At 32.3% G+C, this 21,924-nt stretch overlaps 2 protein-coding genes across 2 annotated transcripts; one reads left to right on the plus strand and one right to left on the minus strand.

The window, feature by feature from the left end:
• The first annotated feature begins 55 nt into the window (after positions 1-55).
• On the plus strand, positions 56-20,279 carry LOC134238646 (uncharacterized). Its single transcript, XM_062720768.1, has 25 exons — positions 56-821; positions 997-1,080; positions 1,324-1,545; positions 1,745-1,931; positions 3,488-3,564; positions 3,969-4,241; positions 4,561-4,637; positions 4,730-4,849; positions 5,432-5,610; positions 12,928-12,941; positions 15,183-15,276; positions 15,459-15,532; positions 15,722-15,799; positions 15,940-16,036; positions 16,188-16,263; positions 16,491-16,541; positions 16,800-16,807; positions 17,228-17,279; positions 17,440-17,493; positions 17,629-17,690; positions 18,518-18,619; positions 18,829-18,921; positions 19,031-19,102; positions 19,244-19,309; positions 20,186-20,279. The coding sequence occupies exons 1-25, from the start codon at positions 161-163 to the stop codon at positions 20,277-20,279; spliced, it is 2,967 nt and encodes a 988-aa protein (XP_062576752.1). The 5' UTR covers positions 56-160.
• Positions 9,190-12,632, minus strand: LOC134238633 (large ribosomal subunit protein uL15m-like). The gene is made up of 4 exons (XM_062720754.1): positions 12,474-12,632; positions 10,344-10,498; positions 9,772-9,937; positions 9,190-9,681 (listed from the first exon to the last, which is right to left on the minus strand). Exons 1-4 carry the CDS (start codon positions 12,564-12,566, stop codon positions 9,220-9,222), a joined length of 876 nt encoding a protein of 291 aa, XP_062576738.1. The 5' UTR covers positions 12,567-12,632; the 3' UTR covers positions 9,190-9,219.
• Positions 20,280-21,924: the final 1,645 nt, after the last annotated feature.

Raw genomic sequence — 21,924 nt, forward strand, 5'->3', positions numbered from 1 at the left:
AAATATAATTATTCCGGAATAATTTATGCCTATATGAAAGATTCTAAATTTAGACAGAGTTAATCATGTGAAAAAAGTTAATAGACGGTGTACAACAGAGGTAATTAAAATGACAACTAAATCAATTTGGACTTATTTAAAGGCTAAAAGATGATGTGAGATGAGTCGTAAAAATCCCCAACGATACAATCGCCGAGTTTCTGAGGATGTGGCCTCCCTAGATTCGTGGAGCGAAATAACCGATGAAATAACGGATGTGTCGACTCGAAATGACAGAAGAGCATCACGCGTCGACACTCCTGTGGTGGTAAAGGAGAAAAAGAATTCCTCAAATCAGCTACTTTTAAATCCATCAAATTTATTGTCAAAATCTGCGGTACGTAATCCTACCTCAAGTAAAGATAAGGGTCAGGAACTGCGTGAGAAAAGCCACCACACTGGACTCCCCGCGGATCACCCACCAGTGTCTGGGAAAAGTGCTTCAGGGACACTTGTTGGTGTACAGTTTGACATAAATACTAGTGACCCATTTGATATTGACGATGGATCATTTGATCACATAAGCAATGTGTACTTGTCTTTACCAGAAGACCACACTTCCTATCTAAGGGAGTCGTATTCCACGGTTAGTGCCTTGGAAAATAATTTAGAGTATGATGACCGCAGTGACTTTCATAGCTTACCTGATTTGACTGCAGTCACTTCAAAGACAAGGACATATCCACCGCATTATGTACATCCGAAAGTATATTCTGAACATGGTGAAACGTCGGAAAAAGTTAAAAACAAACTTATGTCCATGTGGAATAATGTGAAATATGGTCAGTACATGCTCATGTACATATTTTAACCGTTTCATTCATTTGTTTAGATATATTTATGATAATGATTTTATGTAAAATCAAAATTATGTTTTTCAACTTCATTTTGGTGAGTATTACTTGAAAATTATATTGGATTTTTCTAACTATGTAATCATGGTAATGTGCTTTTTAGGATGGACATTAAAGACAAAGACAACTTTTAGATTTGACAGCCCAGTCTGGCTCTTGGGAAAATTCTATCATATAAAGCCTAGTGGTGAGTTGTATGGAATCTGTTGAAAAATGTTTGATTTTGGAAAGTTGCATAATGGCTTAAAAATAATACTGATATTATCTATTATAAAATCTTGATAATAATTCAGAATAAGAAATCATTGGCGAGTAGCTTGTCATATTCAAGTTGTTTTCGAAAAAGTTTCTTAATGCTTTCAATTATAAAGAGTACTTTTGACATGGAAGTACTTCAATCTTATTTGTGTGTGTGGTTCTTTTCCCAAAGATCTCTTAGATGATGACAATCAAAGAGGAAAGAGAACAAGAATGGTCCCAAACCTTGAGCGATTCAAACAGGATTTCTCCAGTCTCCTTTGGTTCACCTACAGACAAGACTTCCACCCCATCCCAGGCACCAAATTAACGTCAGATTGTGGTTGGGGATGTATGTTAAGAAGTGGCCAGATGATGCTTGCCAAAGCCTTTATCATACACTACTTGGGAAGAGGTTTGTTTAATATACAGAATGTAACAATAGAGTATAAATACAATGAAAAACAAACACTATAGAATTGATTCCAATTACAGTCAGTAACAGTTGGGCTAGAAGTTATAAAAAATTTTATTACTTGGTAAATTATTTGACTCCTATTGAAATACATGTTGTTCCTATTTAGAGTTTATATGCCACATGTTTGTTCATTTAGATTGGAATGTGTTCAGTGATCAAACGAGGGAACAGGAGACATACAGAAAACAGATTATCCGCTGGTTTGGAGACTATTTGTGTGACGAGTCTCCGTTCTCCATGCATCGTTTAGTTGAGGTGGGGAAAACACTGGGGAAGCAGCCTGGAGAGTGGTTTGGTCCAGCCTCAGTTGCTCACATACTCAAGTATGTGAATAATATATTAGCTAGCCTACAATGTTTTATCTTTCATTTCAAGTTATTTAAACTTAAGAAACAAAACAAAGCTGATTATGAAAATTTTATTTGAGGTAAAATTTAGCATTAACAGATTTTTTATTAATTATACCCCAAGCAACTTGCCCACGCAACAAGTTGCGTGAGGTATAATGATTTTGACCAGTCAATCAGAGTGTCAGTCAGTCCTGTTTGTTTGTCAGCGCAACTCCTCATAAACCGCTGCACAGAATTTTGTCAAACTTTGTAGAAATTTAGGACACGATGTGTAAATGTGCATATTACCAGGAAATTCGGATTCCTTATGTTTTTTGGGAATTTCCTCACTTTTCAACTTAGATTTTTGGCCATATCTTGAATATAGAGATGAACAGTTTGTCAGCGCAACTCCTCTTAAATCGCTGCATATGATTTCGTCAAACTTTGCAGATATTTAGGACACAATGTGTAAATATGCATATTACCAGGAAATTCTGATTCCTGTAATTTTTCCTGGAATTTCTGCACTTTTCAATTTAGATTTTTGGCCATATCTTGAATATATAGAGGATATTCAATGTTTTGTAGTTGAATATGGAATTTATTTCACGAGTGGGACAGGATTTTTGATATTTTCACGAGTGCGAAGCACGAGTGAAAATATCAAAAAATCCTGTCTCACGAGTGAAATAAATTCCATATTCAACTACAAAACATTGAATTTTCTGTTTATTACATTTTTAATTTTTTTTTTTTTCCTTTGCCTCTGTCTTTTTGTAATACAGTCATAGGCTACATGACGTCATAGTTGAGCGGTTGAGACATCATAGCTAAGTGAGGTGAAAACACTGTAAACATGGATTTAGCAATATATTTTTCGTAATTTTGAAGTTTTATTCGCTGTCAGAATGGTTTATTTATTTCAATCAAACTTATATTAGGTCAAGGGAGATTTTTTTTTACAACAATCTTCGTTATGGGAAGGGAAATCGAGAGTTTTCCCGCACTTCTGATATTCGTCACACTGTGACAGGATATCATTTTGATATCCTTTCACACTGTGACAGGATATCATTTTTATTCAGTGAATAAATTACAGTATTTCACAATTAAAAATGTAATAAAGAGATGAACAGTTTGTCAGCACAACTCCTCATAAACCGTAACACAGAATCCCGTCAAATATTTAGATAATTTATTTGCACATATTTAAGACACACACAATGTGTAGATGTGCATATTGCCAGAAAATTCTGATTCCTTTATTTTTTTCCGGAAATGTCAGCACTTCGATTTTTGGGGGAGCAAGGGGTATGTGAGCTTGCTTATGTGAGCTTGCTCACTTTTTCTTTCATTTAGAAACTGTTATTTTTTCTACCCAGGAGAATTTAATGACATAGTTATACATTATACTTCAACGTATTCTGAAGAGAAGCTGATGACACCAAGCTTATTGAAACATTTCAGAGTCCTGAATTCTTTTGTTCAAATTATGCACAAATACTTGATAATTTATTTACCTACAGTTTTCCTTTATTTTCTAACAGGGAAACAATGATAAAAGGACAAAGAACACAGACAGTACTCAATGATCTCTGCATTTATGTCTCTCAGGATTGCACAGGTAAGCAGTTGATTTAGATAAACTTGAGATGCATATTATTATAAACTTGAGATGCATATTATTTTTATCCTGAAAACTTACTTTACTTCATCAGGAGTCAAAATCTGTTCAATCAAAAAATAAGCAGATTACTTTTCTTTGTGTGTTCTGAATATATTTTAAGTATGTTTGACAAATTTCTGTGAAAAAATTGTGACAGCATACATAGCTGAAATTTATCCAACACTTAGTATCTCAAAAGTATTTAAAACTTGGATGAAATGAATATAAGAACAAAAAAGCATAATGATCTGTTTAAGTGTGAAAATTTCTATTTGATGGCGCTTACTATAGATCAAGTATTTTCATCATTTTGTTTACTGTAGGAATAAGAAATATTTTTTCATTGCTTTTTTTTGTTTCAGTGTATAAGCAGGATGTATATGACCTCTGTTGTACAAGGTCAAGGACAGCTACTAAGTTTACCAGTTCCTCAGAGTCAGAATCCGAATCTAATCCAGGCACTTCAGACCTTGAATGGAAGCGAGCAGTTATAATCCTTATTCCAGTCAGGCTTGGAGGAGAACAGCTTAATCCAGTATACATCCCTTGTGTGAAGGGTCTGCTTTCTCAGGATTCTTGTATCGGGATTATTGGTGGGAAACCCAAACATTCACTCTACTTTGTTGGGTGGCAAGGTAATTTTTAATTTTTTTTCAACATTTTTATGTAAAGGAAGTTTAAAGAGTGCAATATTATAGTTTAATAATTGTTAGAGAGACAAAAACTGGAGTCTGTTAATTTTACTAGTAAGCCTATACAGTGAAGAGGCACATATATTTGCCTTGCATGTAGTTCCTCCTTTCTTCAAATAGAAGAGGTGCATCTTATTTTGAGAAGTTTTAAAAGATTAAGCTAAAATTTGGATCAAGTTCAGCCTTAAAATTCTTTGTCATTAGCTAGACTAATGCTTGTGCATTTCAAATTCAATTCAAATCTACGTTTACAACATTTCAGAGAACAAGTTGATATATCTAGACCCACATTACTGCCAAGATGTAGTTGACACAAGGGAGAGGCAATTCCCAATTCAGGTAGGCTCTTATAAACTAAGTACCACTGAATATGTCCTTGTTATAGCTGGACTTTTTATGTACTAGTGTTTATACATATTTTCCATTTACAGTCATATCACTGCATGTCCCCAAGGAAAGTATCGATAGAGAAGATAGACCCTAGCTGTACCATTGGTTTCTACTGCAGAGATCAAAAGGAATTTGAGAAGTTTGTACAACAGACAGAGGAGGTAAAGAAATAAAAAATGGAAACAAGATCTTCCTACAGTATATTAAAGATATTATGTGACCAGCTAAAAGGCTTCGAGAATTTTAGAATATCTGCAATTGCTCTACCTGTTCTTATTTTTTGAAATCTCAGAAACAATGGGATATAATTTTTTATCTCCCCTAACCCCCATCCCTATCCAAAAATAAAACATAATTCATCCATATGACTATTCATTTTGTTACCAATGACTGTCTTACCTTTTGTGAAAATTCTTTCAGATACACAAAATTAGTGTAGCAACCCAACATGCTTGTTGACGAATATCGTAAAAAGTTCCCAAAATGTACTTGGAAGTTCTCTTGCGGAAGAATTTATATGAATAAGGATTAAATTAATAATTCACATTTAATTCTGAAAATAGGTGTTCTACCCTAATATTGTAGAGATGTAGCAAGTATATTTTACAAGAACTTTTTCATACATGTATATATGTACATTTGGTACCTTGATTCTTTTGAGTATAAGTAACCATTTGTAAAAGAAGATTTTTCAATGTGATAGATACATTCAGAAGAAAATAACTTTTGCTGATTTCTTGTAGATGGTGGCACCACCTAAGCAGAGACTGTCATACCCAATGTTTGTCTTCAGTGAAGGCCACAGTTACGACGTTCAGGTAGACACGGCAGAGAACGACAGGTTACTGAGGGTAAAGCATGTCCACATGGACCAGAACGGACGAGTGCGATCACAGACACTGGACTCAGAGGAATTTGTTGTGTTATGAATGGAGTACCTCTGTCAAGTTTTATTACACTCAGTCTGATATTTCTGACATTTTGAAGAGGAGGTGAATTATGAGACACATTTCTTGGATTTTGAGCATGTGAACATGTGTAACTTTGTTTTTGCATAATATGGCATATCATGATTCATTCAGTTGGGACAAGCAATTTTATACTTGCTGTTATTTGACACTTACTTGTGAGGCCAGAGGAGACTAGGTTTTTTTTTCTCATTCTGTTCATTTGTCCCTCTGTCAGTCTGTTTGTTCCACTTGGTTTCCCCTACCTTTTGTTTACCCAGAGTTTAAATACATGTATTATATTGAGCGGAATTTTGGTATGTGACTAATTTGAGTTTATCTTAATGAGAAATGGATCAAGTTTGCATTTTTTTCTCGGTTAATTTTTGACAGATCAATGGCCAACACTGATAGAAGACTTTGTATTGTTTTAATATACAGTAACTCTCAGAATGCTGGTAAAATGACATGTGTGCTGGTATGGTTTGACTTTCTTTTTTCAATAACATGTTTTATGTTTATTGTTTATTAGCAGTGTTTTTCTGTAATTTTATTGTGCAATAGTAAATTCCTCTGTTAAAAGAGGAGTGGATAATTATGTGTATAAGATTGGTCATCCTTCTTGACACAGACATTTGTTTTAAAAATCATCAGAAAGTTTTGTCTTCTGAAATGCTGCATTATAAGATAAAAGATTGTCAAGACATTTTACTAGAAAATTTAACATACAATACTTAAATTTGCCAAGCTTGATCTGATTTTGTTAGAAAACTAGAGCATACATTTGAAAAGTTCTGATGAGAATTAATTTTGTTTTTCTTTCTATAATATCATCTTGGACTCAATGAGACAAAGAAAATAAGAAATTGAGATATTATGTGTAAAATACATAAAGACATTGGGATTTTCAACCTGCTTTGACATGTCCCTACTATTTGAGATACTGTTGATCAGCTGTTTACTTTTATAAACTGAATGAAATGAAACAAAAGACTACCATATATCGGGTGCTTATTTTGGCGTTTTGATGGTAGCCCACTAAAATATGAATCGCTATTCTGTTCTCTTCTTTGTGTTCATCTGCAAAGAATTGAAACCCTGTGTCCACTAAAATAAATCACGCCAAAATTATTGGCATACCTTTATTTTAAGTATGGAAAGCGCCAAATTTTACACCCGCCAAGAAAACCCGCTATACAGTATTTTAATTCTGGATTTAAAAGGAGTAATTAAGAAATAAAAAATGACCTGAATCTGATTGGACTATTTTGTAAATTCAATGGTTATCAAATACAGTATTTGATTACCTATTTAATATATCAGCATGACTATTACATGTACAAGTCATCTGAGGAGATGTAATTATTGTGTGTATACATGGAATATGACCCTTGATGAACATCATAAATCCAAAGTTCTTTGTCTTTTGAGAAGAAATTTATTATAAGCTGGTATAATCGATGAAGATACTTGTATAAAATTATTTATTTATTGCAAAATTACACTTATTGTAACTTGTAAAATTTATGATGTTGGTCGTACATTTATTGTCTCTTGCAAAGTTGATGATGATGGCGGTACATGCATATTGTGCATTAAGATTTTGTTGCAGTGTCCCACATGAACTGGTATTTGTTAATGTTTAATTGATTATTATGTTGTTATTTGTTAATGAGTTGGAAATAAATTACAATTCAAAACTTCTTTAAATTAGAATTTTTTGACGTATGGTAAAGAGGTTTCAGGTATCAAATTCATTATATTTCCTAATTGAGATAAGATTTCTTCAATGAAAGAAAACTACTATGTAATGAAATGTATAGCTTCAACTAATATGCACATTCTTCCAAGCTGTAGCTACATGCACAGATCTAGAGGGGGGGGGGGGGGGGGGGGGGGGGGGGGATCAGGAACAACCCCCCCCCCCCCCCCCCCTGGAATTTACCAGGTTAAAAAATGTATATACTAAAACAAGAAAAAAGTTACCATGGACCCCCCTGGAAAACGCTGACCCCCCTGGTAAACATGAATATGTGTGAAATGGGTATGATAAGTGAAAAAGATTTGAGGCAATAGAAGTCACCACTTAAATTTAAGGAATGACTCTTATTCAAACTTATGTTATACAATACAACATAACTTGGGGCAGTTTACACTTTTTAAACAGCGAAGTGGGTTATAAAAAAGCGTAAACTGCCCGAAGTTTTGTTATATTGTATAACATAAGTTGAAATAAGCTTCATTTCTTATAATTTAATTTTAGTGTAGACAATGCAACATTTTTTCCTCCAGAAAGAGGCTTCAAATTGAGCATATCTTAAAAGAAGCGTCAAGCTGGGTAATACGTTTTTGACGTAAATCATTATGACATGAGCAACTTATGTTATACAAAATGGATTAAATCTTTTACCCAATCAAATGTTGTGTAACAACTAAAATTCAATTATTTAAAAATGAAATGAAGCAGATCAAGCTCTAGACTCCTGTGCCATAAAACTCGGACAATCTCACTTTTTGTCTCTGCAGATAATGATAGATCTTGGCTGAAATAAAATATTCCTTTCAAACAAGAGGCCCATGGGCCACATCACTCATGTAAGCACATTTGCTAGAAAAAAGCACAAATCTGTTCAGTGTTAGGCCGTGGAGTTATTGTGTAAAATTTCGTTGCAAAAGTTCGAAGGCTTCTCAAGATATTGTGTGAAAACGAAAGCGTTACACACAGAACTACTGACAGATGGACAGCTAGACGGACGACGGACAAAATGTGATCTAAAGCTAACTTTAGCTTTCAGCTCAGTTGAGCTTAAAAAACAATGGCATTCAAGAAATCTATTTTGAATTTTCCACCTGTGAGTTGAACAGAAATTGTGTATCATTTCTGCAGAATTATGACCTTGTGGAGAAAAAAACATTTGCAGTATTCAAATTTAAGCATTCTGAGCAGTGTTCTCTTCTGGGCTCATTTACATCTCATTTCCCCAGTACTGACCTTAGCATTTAAGATAAGACCTTGACCTGGGCAATAACATACAGTAAAACTCAGTTATAACGAAGTCACCAAGACCTGTGAAATTACCTTGCTACATCCGTAATTTGTTATATCTGTACAAGGAATTCATTAAATTTGTGTAGTTGGGGAAAGAAGAAAACTTCGCTATATCCGTGAATTCGCACTATCAGTGTTTGTACTAAACTAGTTTTACTGTACTGGCCAGTTAGATGTACGAGGTACATATGGCCTTGACACAATTTGCTAAGGTAAACACTCCATAGACTGGCAGATTCAGTAAGGGCAAAAGCACTTCAGGGAGAATATAGTCTATCGTTAGGGACCAGTATAGTTAGAATATCAGTATCCACAAACAATATTGACATTTCTGCACTAAACTGCAAGAGGGCAAGGAACTCTTTCAATGGTGCACAACTTAAGAACTTCTAGTTTCTAACTTAAACTAGCTAAAAAATGCAAAAACTTATTTTGTTGTTTTTGTCCTTGAAAAAAATTAGATAGATACTTAACAATTACTTCACGATACAATAAAAACACCTGATCCTTTTTATAATTTTAATTTTATATTATCTTATGAGTTATAATACTCCTGTAAATATTCTGATTTGGGTTTCAAAATTTTTCTGTCTGCTAAATTAACAATCCATCCTGGCTGAAGTCCAAAGAATATTTGTCTAGGGTCCTTCCTTTTCAAGAACATTGATAATTTGTCACTTTGGGATAAATCAGGCAGTTCATATCCATACTTCTGAGCAAGTGCCACTCTCTCCTCTGCTATTTTCTCTGGATCTGCTAGGTACCCCCTTACTTTTGGGTCAGTATAGTACTCCACTGCGTCTGTTGGGGGCAGTTTGCATTTGGGAATAGGTTTTCCTGTTTTGAAGTATGCTTCCGGATCTTTCAGGGCAGTAAGGCTTAGAGGATCATAAAACCTTGTCATAATGACCCCGCCTAATCTTTCAATTGTGGCGATCACTAGTTCTGATGCCCACTGAACTTCTATACAAACAGGTGTTGCAAATATCTCAGCACCCTGGAAGTGTACATAATAGGACAATGAATGTCATTCTATAAATTACTTCTTAAGGCATTTCATGTTTGTCAAAATGAAAGTGTTATCTACCTGTTCAGTCAAATTAACCCCATAGTGACGTTTGTCAACATCAAAGTGGTAGTGACCAGTCATGCATATGGAGGTTAAGTCGATGACCTCGTCCGTGTTGACACATCCCAGATCTATCATTCTCTGCAGCTTTAGTAAAGATAATGGAGGGTACTGCCTCTTTAAACTGCAAACAAATTCAGTATGTTTCTTAACCATGTTAACAGTCACATATATAAAAATATATTTGCTTTTGTTTAGTTTAGTTTTGATCTAGTACGCTCAATTACCAGTAATCAAGTGAATATTAGCATTTAAATTTATAAACAAAGGAAAAAAAACATGAACAGTATGTATAAATATCCAAGTTTACAATATAATCAACAATTTTATTTTGGATCTACACTCATCACATCCTATATATTCACTTTGTTGAAGGGGTTTTTGTAATTATGCAATATGCTGCAATTTTAAGATAATTAATGCATTAAACTCATGCCAAGAGGGATCAGTGCACAGAGACAGGAGTATTTTTCTACAGTTGCTTTTCTATATATTTATATCAACAATATTGTTTATCATTAAAATCTTACTGATGTCCTGCATAATAATGTTCCTGTGGAACTCTTTGGTAAAATGGTTTGTGTCCTGTTTCAAATCCTAATTTTGGTAAGGTCATCCTCTGTCCCTGACCTTTATGACCTCTGCCATGTGTTTTGTTTTTCCCCCAACCTCTCCGAAGATCAAACTGCAAGAAGAAAAATTAATATCAACTAAAATTTTTGAATTCTCCTACTCTTCAAGCTTTACCACAGAAACTTCATTGTTTTCATAAGGATAAGTACCGGCTGGTATTTACACCAAAACATTGTCACAGATATATTGTTTTTTTTTTGTTTGTTTTTTCTAGGACATTTAAGTATAATTTCAAATTCTACAATGAACATGAGAAATTTTTATTAATGAAGAAGAAACATAGTGTGTTTAATTAAGGGTTCTATCATATTGAACAACAAACAGTCCTATCATTTTAAAAAATTATATTCTTAAGTGAAAAGAAATTTCGGAGTCAAACTGTGCACAGTTTGATCTAAATGATTTTTTCTGCACAGTTTTCTCAAGATCTACAATGCAACAACCTGGTCTACCCATTCACTGGACACGTCACGTGTTCGGTGTTAGATGTCCAGTGCTGCTCTTGATGTAGCTGCAATAATGTAGCCCTCTCCGATTTTTTTTTTTTTTTTTTTTTTTTTTTTGGGAGAGGGCTACAACTCCTTAGGATCTCTATAATGGCGCAGATGCGGCAGTGGATCACTCCCGCACGGATTTCGGCTCAAATTATCAGTAGACAGCTATTTTATTATTATCTCTTACCTGGAATCCAAATATGTAATTATGCAAAACATAAATCGATCCAAAAATATTCACAACGACCCATATATCGGTTATTTTTCGTGTGTGTCAACAGCTTAACTTGAATTTATCCGCCATGTTTACTGACCTTGATGGATTGTATTTTGGGACAGCCAATGAGAATTTAGGTTCTATAGGAGCGGATCTACTAGGAATTCCCTTATTTTAAGCATACGTATCGCTGTTTGTGCAAAAATAACACTTGAACTGGTTTTATTTATTGATGTTTTTGTAATATATTATAGCACAATCGTTTATAAACATCGACATTTGCTTTATTTGGTTGTTCCAAATTTCAAGCGAAAGTCTCACTACGTCACGCGTGAACTGTCATGGCTGCTGAATATTGCAGCTGGGAAAGACACAGATTTATTTTACATGGTTTTCGAGTTTAACAGGCTATGTTGTTGACAGTTAATAAAAATTCCGTCTTATAAGAAGTAAGTTTAATGTAAAAATAATTTATTTTGCCTCCAATCACCCGTATCAAAAAAATATATTTGCACCATTACGGAGATGCGATGGAATTGTAGCCCTCTCCAGAAAATATCAGATAAAAAAAATCGGAGAGGGCTACATTATTGCAGCTACTCTTGATGTCTTACTGAGAGCATGTTTTCCCATTTTCTGTTTTCTAAACTTGTATTGTCTGTGTGTTGTTTATGCGCAAGGACTAATCTTAAAAGTGTTTATCATGCATTGCATACTGTTGCCTGATAAACATTGTAAAGGTAAGATGCCAGCTTTTATTACATGTACATATTGAGTTAGTAGCAAATATTAACTTGTTTACACGATTCACATAGCGAATCATATGTATGTTTTATGGTATTCAGTAATACACTAATGACTTATGTGCTCATCCCTACATTTGCATCATCAAAATATTGCTAAATAAAACATACTTGTAAAAAAATGCATTGAAGTAAGTTTACCAAGCAATTTTGAGTAGCTTTATAAAGTGCAATTTTGAGTAGCTTTACAAAGTTATAAAGTTTTGACATGCTACAATAACATACATGTAGTTTAATCAAGAAATTGTACCTGACCAGGGGAATTAACTCTTTGTTCTTGATAAACTGATATGAAAATTTCGGTCCCTGAATATATCCCATATAATAAGGGGGGCTTACCCTTGGCACAAAAGTACAAACTTCATTTCAATACTAATATATATCACATGATTATGTAATTATTGCATTAAAATTGCCTTTCTAACTGAGCCTGCCGAATTTCCTCCATTGGACTTGGTCATATTTCTGACATTACTTAGAGTAAACAGTTTTGAAATGTTTAAATAATCAAACCTTTTTCTTTTGATCCATCGGTGAATTTTTAATGTTACCAAGAGACACTCTTGGTAAAGTTCTAACGAGTTTTAATGCTTTTTCGATTCCCATTCTTTGAAGTTTTTTTTACAACCACATAGTATTTCTTTCCACAACTGTTTCGTAATATTTCGAAAATGACATTTGATAAAGTCTGATATTATACAGAGGCTAAATAGCATGAAAACTTATTCGAATATACTAAAAGAAATTGTTATATGATCTAATATAAATAATTTTATGTGGTGTAAATTCAAGGAATACATGGAACAACTTAACAAACGAATGTTTAGTCTTACAAACGATTAAAGTTACGGATATAAAAGCTTTATTTACCAAAACTTTGTCTAATCAAGAGTCCAATCTTTGTTTACGTTGGTGCTTGCACATTCGTGTTTTCATGACGTAATTAAACAAACAACGATCAGATTTGAAAAATGGTCCGAAGTAAGTTTTTTTCATGAAATAAGTAAATCAAACAGATTAGAATATAGTTTTTTAGAGGAATGTTTGTAAAATAAGGCTTTTTTAAGCAAGTTAGTGTTTTAAAACATTAGATAAACACAGAAATCATAAAATTATATGCATCTGAGCCAGTTTTATAAAAGAAATTGTCGCCTTCGTGGCGCAGTGATTAGAAAGTTTACTCTAGAGTAGTGAAATAAGTAGCTGATCTTTCAGATCATGAGAAAACCGAAATCCCGCATCACAGTAGGTATTAGCGTGAAAAGGATCCCTCACAACTCAGTGGCCTTTAGTGCTGAGTAGTGCTGTGCAATTATACAGTAAAACTTAACTCGCCAAGACTTAAAATTAATATGTTGACGGTGCGACCGTTAGGGCAAGCGCAGATACTTATCCAGTTTTCATTTAGATCGGGCTCGTCAAACCGCACGTGACATTCGGCGTGCCTAAGACTCTGACGTCATAAGCAGTGTTTTCAATAAGAGCCGGCAACCGGCAAAATTAACCGCCTGTACGAGAAATTTTGCCGGCTATGAAATTTCCGGCATTAGGATTTTGCCGGGGCTGATACGTGAAATCCATAGATTTCATCGCAACTATTTCCATGATCTAGAGTAGCTTCCCTTGAGTGCGCTCTTTTTTCAAGGAAGTGTGATTAGAGAGTCGTGTAATGGCATCGCGGACAACAAATATTGAGCGAAGTCGTGGAGAAACGTGCTGCTGCTGTAACACATGCGTTTGAGATCACATACATTAAGAGGCATAAAATTCCGAAAAGATTTGTTTGTGTTTTATAATTTTCGATTTAAAATTGATTGTGCCACAGACTCAATATTAAGTGAGGGGTTCCCCGGTGAAACAACAGCGAATATCTATATCTAGTCCAATATAATTTTAAGACCTTACTAAAAAATCTATGCAGAATATACTCAAAATGAAAATATAAATCAAGGAAATTCTTACAGAATATCATCAAACTGAAAATTGTATTCTATTTTTCAGTACCGTTTTCACATTTGGGAAGAATTTAATTTTATTTTGTATCAAATTATAATTACTTTATTCTGACAATCTGTACAAAATGTCAAAAAATTAAATCGGTTTAAAGATTATTTTATTAAAAGTCTAAGATTGCGATTTATTTCAATTTTTAGTACATCACCAAGTGTTTAAAAAATCTTAAATTTTTAACTAAATAATTTTTTTTTGTGTACTGTGAAAGCAATGCTATATACCTCAATTATCCGCAATGTCCTTGTCAAACAAATCGTGAAAAGACAAAAATTGTTTTCTAATTGGCTTTTTTAAGGTAAAATTTGTGGAAAAAATAGTACTAGTTTTACTGTACCTGTTAACTGGTGTGTCTTAATTTTATTTTTAAAAATACAGATCGCAGATTTTTTTTGTGAATACCATATGATGATAGTTTATTTTTCGATGAACATGGCTTTATGTAAAATGTATACAAATTAAAATGTTAACTGGTGTGTCATTTTTTTGCAGATTTTTTTTGTGAATACCATATGATGATAGTCGATGGGATTAAAATGTTACAAATTAAAAGAGTCATTTGCCCTTTTTGTAGTAAAATAATATATTGGTAAATGGTAGCCAAAAAGATGCAAAATTGATTAAATACAAAAAGACAACAGCAGTCACATGAAACCCCTTCAAGTTCAAGCTGAATCTGACTAGATTGCAATTAATGTGACCCTTTCAATTCTTGGGCACAACAAACTCAGCTATAGCCACTTAATTATGCCAACAATTTGGCCAGAGAAAGTCAGTATTAACTCATAGGCTACCAGTAATTTCTTTTTTTAAATGTAAAAATTATTTTTAAGTCACTGTACAAATATAGAGTGACCATAAGCAAAATTAAATTGGGGTCTTAGATGGAGATCTAAGTTATCTTTTAAAATAGGCCCCTAATCTCTTGAATGATATAATATATATATTATATAGCTAAGTATAACTTAATTTTGTCATAACTTTATGAAATTTTTTGAAATATATTTTATTTCATTATCACGTCTTCAAAATATTTGTGCTTTATTTTGCTGTTTAATCCAACTATATAGTTACAGTCTAAACTAGTTCTCTATAATGTAATTGAAGACTTATTAAGATTTTGGCATATCTGTTAACTGTTTACCCTGTTATTTTTTTCTTTCTTCCATCTATGATGCTATTTATATAATGCTTACGTATTTTACAACACAGTCACAGAAGATCTTGTGCGCAAACGAGCAGAACATAATAATTTAGAAATCTCAACATTGGAAGAGGTGTCTCTACATCAACAAGACATAGAAAAGTAAGATTCAATGCTAATTTTTTATTTATTTTTTTTTCTATTAAATGTGTGTCTATAAATAACAATTCATTTACTGATTACCAGCATTAAACAATATTAACACGCTCAATATCGATCTCTTTATCTAAAATGTTTAAAAGGTATAAAGGCATAGATATGAGTGTGATTAATTAATTTTACAGGATTGAAAACTTGGACAAATGGTGCAGAGACCTTAAAATTTTATATTTGCAAAGCAACTTGATCCCTAAAATTGGTAAAAGTTTTTTTTATTATTGGCATTGTAAAGTTTTATAAATGGTCATGCATAATTTCAATGAGTCAAAAATATCTTAAGAAATTCACAGTTATATATTTTTAAATTTTCACTTTCCTTAAATGCTTATACATGCATAATTTTGTTTCTACAATTCTTATTACATGCTTTAATTAATTTAATTTGCAGAAAATGTGAGTCGTCTCAAGAAACTGGAGTATTTAAATCTAGCTTTAAATAATGTTGAAAAGATCGAAAACTTAGAGAGTAAGTTTTTTAAGAGTTTATTTTTTAAAATCATTACAGGAAGATATCAGTGACTTTGTTTGCTCTTATTACATGTAGATGATAGGTAGAATGTCACATGTGCTTGTCTTGAAAGATTCCTATTTCTTTTTCTTGTACAGACTGTGAAATGCTGAAGAAATTGGACCTAACAGTGAACTTTGTTGGTGAATTGACCAGTATAGAAAATCTCAAAGATCTAGTGCATTTCAAAGAATTGTAAGCACACAATAATGAGGATATACATACATTGTATTTAAAAAAAAAATTACTGGAACTTTGTGTTTATTTGTTGATAAAAAAAATTTATTATAGTGATAAAATGTATTGATCTAAAACAGTATTAAAATTGTTTCATTCGTTTTACTAGATATTTAACAGGAAATCCATGTACAGAGTATGAAGGTTACAGAGAATATGTCATAGCAACATTACCCAGACTGCAGGTAAATTATACCTACATGTACATGCTTATAATGAATTACACATACATGGAAGTGATTTTTACCCATTGGTTATAAATTATATTGTTACATGTATTATGATGGATGTAATGAATTATGCTTATAATGAATCAATGTTGTTCATCCATGGCACTTCACTATTTTATGTTTTACTGATTATGTTTTGATGCAGTAATTTACATATAATTATGTTATTTTTGTGATTGCAGCATCTTGATGGAAAAGCAGTAGAAAAGTCAGAGAGAATAAAAGCAATGCAGGTAAGAATTGAATTCATTTTAGAACATTACCATTGAGATTAATTTTGGCTAGAAAAACAAGTTAAGTTTGGGACCCACATGACCCCTAAAATTTTAAACTTTTTTTTCAGACCTGATTTTATCTTGTTGGATCTGTTGTCATTTGTAAAGTAATTTCCTCACTATGTTTCTTATATAAAAACAGAGAGAATTATTTAGAGATAGCTGTGGTACTTCAATTAAGAAATAATAAATCATTATTTTTTTGGGGTATGACAGAATGTTGGACTATTAAAGGATAACACCCTTTGGGTGTTATAGTAAAAAACAGACACAAGAAAAAACGAGAAACTCAGGAATTTTCATTGAAATCTTATATTTATATTTTACATTTTTATTCATGTTACAAAGAAATATAGGCATTATTTAGATGTTGATTTTGAAATGCAACGTAACGTATCATGTGATGTCACAGTAAATTTCCAAATTGCTCGTGCAGGTTGCTTTCCATACGCAAGAAATTCTGAAGTGAACTTTCAAGAGCTCGTGCAGGTTGCTTTCAAAACAAGAAACTGATCAATTGATCAACAATGTCATTGAAAATTTAATTTCAATTTTATTATCATTGTTATATAAGGAAAGACATCAGCAAATGTAAGTATTCATTGATATAGTGATATTTTTTTGTTACTGCCAGAATGTAGGTAACTATTAAGAGGATACATTGTAGAACAACAAAACAGACACAAGAAAAAACGAGTAAGTCAAAGGAATTTTCATTGAAATCTGCTATTTTAATACATGTAGTCAAAACTTTGATACACAAAATGTGCATATTAAATTTATATAAATTAATTATTAAAATTTTCTGAAGTTGAAGGAAAAAGTAAATGGTTTAATTTCATGGCATATTTTTAAGTTAAAAGAAAAGGAAGAGATGAAAAGACATGAGGAATCAAAACAAAAACCAAAAAACACATAACTGGTATACCAATATTGCAAATATCAGAATAAGTTATCCAAAGGCACTGACTGAGAAAATAGTGAGGGGTAGGTAACTAAAGAGATATCCAAATTTTTTTTACTGACTGTATACCAATATTGCTAGCTTGAGTTAAATGTAACTAAAGAGCAATTTCCAAAGGCACACTGGTATACAAATATTGAGGGGTAGGTAACTTCAGAATACTGTAAAAGTACTTTTTTCCGCGTGGTATTAATTTACGCTATGTACGCGGTCACCCAAAGCGCTTAAAATTGTCCAAGTGTTTAATATAAATGTAAGGCATATATGACAGTCAAGAAAAAATTTTAACACAACAATAAAATATTGAGAATATATTATGACTAAGCGGAAAACAAAAAAAGTGCAGAGGCAAATGCATTTATTGTTTTAATTTATATAAGATTAAGCTCTAAAAATTTTCAGTTGTATGTTAACCCCTTTCATGGCATATACACATTTCTACGCATCTGACTTGAAAAACAAGTATAGTGTGATTTTAAAAACATTCATAACTTCCAATACTGCAAATATCAGAATATATATACGTTGGTATATAGAAAATAATGATGATAAAATGATAAACAGAATTTTATTATTGCATTGAAGTTTTTTTTTTTTGCTATAGTTAAATTTTGCACACAATTTGAGCAATTTTGCCATTATCGAAATCAATGTGGGGTAACAAGCCATATGTAAAAATATAAAAACAACTTACCCAAGGCGTAGCTGCAGAACAACCATAAATCCATTTCATTCAGAAGTTATTTGTGTCTGTGTTAATTATGGGTTTGTTCTGTCATGTGGATAGTAAAGGTAAAAGTGAATAAATAAATATTGAAGCATAAAAATATCATATTTCATTTATTGTTGTTGTATACTTTTATTGAGCAAATTTCAGTCTTTTGACTGGTTTGAGATTTGATAATAGTTTCAATTTTTGGGAGACCATTACATTTTTGAAATATTAGTAAAACATTTGTGGTTTCAGCAGTGATCAAAAAACATCAGAGGAGGTAGGGAATGACACTAAATCTGGGTCACATGATGAAAGTGAGGAGGAGGATGAAGAAGCATTAGCAGAAAAGGACAAAAAGTGGGTCACATCTAGTTTTATATTAGGACTATAAGCCAATAGTATTTTTTTCATATATTGCATTTATGACAAATTTCAAGTGCACTTGATATATTTTGTCAGCTAGCTATAATTATGATAAATCTTGCTTATGTTTGGAAATTTTGAGTCCATTATATCATCAGTATGCATTGATTTATTATTATGCCTTCTATGAATTTTCTTTCTAGATTTTGGGAGGAGGAAGTTCCCTTTACACCCGAGTCACGAGTGGCCGTCCATGAACACATGAAGAAACTCAAACAGAAGGAGGACCAAAAAAAGTATATACAATCAACATGTACTTAAAAATAGGCTAAATGTTTGTAAATTGTGCTAATCATTTTTAAGAAATTCAATATATATATATGTTTTTTATCCCTTTTACAATAGTAAAGCCCCACCCAAACAACCAAGACGTCTCTTTGCTGAAGATGGGAGACCACTCAATGTGAATGAGGCCAAGTGAGTACATTTCACAGAAATCATAAGCAAATTTCTACACATGGAAGAATGCTTTGTTCTTTATCCTAATATGAATGCAAGAATTTTCAAACTATTTTGTATCTATAAGGAATATGAAATGAAACAATTTTTTTCTGCTAGAATTGACTTCACACTTACTGAGGATGACAGTGAGAACAACATTTTACTGGATGTAGCATGCTTTAAGTAAGTCTATCAGTTTTTAATTGATAAAAACAAAAATTCATGAACATATTATCTAGCTCATTAATACCAAATAACTATCTTACAAAAAATGAAGTATTTTAAGAAAAAATAGGTGATAAACAGGTCCTAGCGGATTAAAAAAGCCATTTTTAATCTGTGCAAGCTAGGGTATAACTTTGCCTCAGATTTCATCAAATTTAGAACCCCCAAAAAATATCCAACTCCAGGCAAAAAAAAAAAAATTAAAAAACAAATGCAAAAATTTAAAGTTTGGATAAATATACATTTTTCAAAATTTAGACAAAAATTAGAGATCATGAATATGCTCATGAATTTTTGTTGCACATAATATTCAATAAAATGATGATTTTTTTTTTTGCAAAAGGCAGTCTCATGTTATTGTGCAAAATCAAAAGTTCTCACATATAAAAAGTACCAGGGGTAATTAAAAGTAAGCATGTTTTTTGTGTATACATGTACTTGATCATGTCTATCATCCAGTCTGGTTTGAGTATGCCAGTTCTGGTTTTCCTGGCATGTAGATTACCAAGGTTACTGAACAAAACCAGATACAAAGAAACTGATTGGTTGTGAAAAGTAACCAACAAAAATTTAAAGACTTCGGTGCAGTATCTCTGTGTCATACTCAATAAATAAATGCTTTTTTCACAAAAGTGCCATAACTGCAAGGAGAAAAAGTTGTTAACTTAATAAAAGGCCATCACTTATAGAAAATAAATTATGTTGATAGTTCCCAAACAGTTCTATATAATGGTTAGTATTAACTGTTTGAGGTTAAAATTGTTTTCAGGTACAGATTAATAAGAATGCCATCGGATTTAATATTAATGAGATAATTTCTTAATGTTCTTCCAGACATATGGACACTTCTTTAATTGATTGTGATGTTCAGCCAAATTATGTCAGAGTCACCCTAAAGGGAAAGGTAAATTCTGTAGCTTTTATTTAAAATTATTATTACTTTTTTAAATTCAGGCTTCCTCAGATAGGTAAACAGCATTGATGGTTAATTAATACATGATATACATCTAAATTTATTTCTCTTTTTTCCGGGTTAAAAACAGTTTTCTTTTTAAGTACTTCTATGTCCTGTATTGATTAGACATGCATGGAAGATGTTTCTAGTGTGTTTCATTGTACCAGTAAAGTTTCAGATGCTGCAATTTCAGCAAACACTGACCAGGTAAAAGCAGGATACAAGGGTTTTTGGTGTATCATTTGAGTAACTATAAGCCCTATGTTGACCAAACTTGCATGGATGGTACACTGTAGGATTACTTACAGACTTATCGGATGCTGAATCTGACCTACATTTTCTGGTTGAGTGAACAGGTTAATTTTTTGGTGCAGGTTTCATTTCGAAGATACTACAAGCCCTATAATGACCAAACTTGCATGTATATACATCTTGATGCATTGTATGCTTGATGCTGAATTGACCTACATTTTTTGAGTGAACAGGTTAAAGTTTTTGGTGCAGGTTTCATTTCCAAGTTACTATGAGACATATAATGACCAAACTTGCATGGATGGTACATCTTATGATGCATCTACCAGAGGATGTGAATCTGACCTACATTTTCCGAGTACAGGTTAAAGTTTATGGTGCAGGATTTATTTCCAAGTAACTTTGAGTCTATAATGACCAAACTTGCAGGGAAGGTAAAATGTGCATCCTAGGCTATTAAATATGAAATAATTTAGGATTAGTGAAAAATTTAAAATATATTTCATTTCCAAGTAAAGCTCTGTGTTGAATCAAACTTAAAAATCTTAGGGTGCACACTAATGAACTTGCTTCAGATGCTGAATTTGACATACATTTTCATATACATGTATCTGCATACCTTAAAGTTATGGGTGTCTATTATAAAGAAACTATAAGGCATATATAAACCAAAGTTGCACAAATTTAAGAAAATTTTGTGCTTCAGATGCTGGATTTTAATTACATTTTCAAAAGGCTAGTTTGAAGTTTTATAGGTCTAAAAGTATCAAAATTAAAATTGCATAAATTTTGATATTTACACTTTTTGTTGGTTATTGTGTGAAATTTCATTGAAATTGATTTGAGCTCTAATCTCTGATTAAAGCCAGTTGTAAAACCAGTAAAGCCACCTGCCCTTTAATTCATTTTAAAGATAAAACCGGATAGAAGGGTTTTGAGTTTTTTACCTGTCATTCACATTGAGGTTACAGGTAGATTACATGAAGTAGAAAAAAATCACCTTCACATGAATAATTACTCAGAGTTTTTTTTTCCTACATTTGAAGTGAAATGTTTCTTGAAAATTTTTTGTATATCCAGCTGTTCCAGTCTCTTTTGAATGTGTGAGGTAATTCACCCTTTCAATGAAGGTAAAATGTTCCTTATGTTTCTGGATTTTAGTTTGATATTTTAAAAAATTACTTGAAACATGTATTTGATTTTTGAAAGTAAAAATAAAGCCACTTTTAGCAGAGGTCTACGATAATAAGGAGAACAAACTATTAATAAACCATTTTACTCACCTGAGTCTCTTCTCAAGTTAATATGCATGTAACATTAAATATCCAATTTATTTTTCCATGCTAGAAGTTATAATTTACTGAAC

Source organism: Saccostrea cucullata, unplaced genomic scaffold (genome assembly GCF_032062105.1).
Source record: "Saccostrea cucullata isolate Sc308-1 unplaced genomic scaffold, CSIRO_AGI_Scuc_v1 ctg196, whole genome shotgun sequence".
In the NCBI taxonomy this organism is placed as follows: domain Eukaryota; kingdom Metazoa; phylum Mollusca; class Bivalvia; order Ostreida; family Ostreidae; genus Saccostrea; species Saccostrea cuccullata.

Bases quoted from the DNA above. Each gene is read 5' to 3' on its own strand.
- LOC134238633 (XM_062720754.1), bottom strand. From the start codon at position 12,566: ATGGGAATCGAAAAAGCATTAAAACTCGTTAGAACTTTACCAAGAGTG. The intron at 10,499-12,473 runs GTTTGATTATTT...TTCTTCTTGCAG, and splicing joins CGATGGATCAAAAGAAAAAG to TTTGATCTTCGGAGAGGTTG. The intron at 9,938-10,343 runs GTAAGATTTTAA...ATTTGTTTGCAG, and splicing joins CATTATTATGCAGGACATCA to TTTAAAGAGGCAGTACCCTC.
- LOC134238646 (XM_062720768.1), top strand. From the start codon at position 161: ATGAGTCGTAAAAATCCCCAACGATACAATCGCCGAGTTTCTGAGGAT. The intron at 1,081-1,323 runs GTGAGTTGTATG...CTTTTCCCAAAG, and splicing joins CTATCATATAAAGCCTAGTG to ATCTCTTAGATGATGACAAT. The intron at 17,280-17,439 runs GTAAGTCAAAGG...CATATTTTTAAG, and splicing joins ACAGACACAAGAAAAAACGA to TTAAAAGAAAAGGAAGAGAT.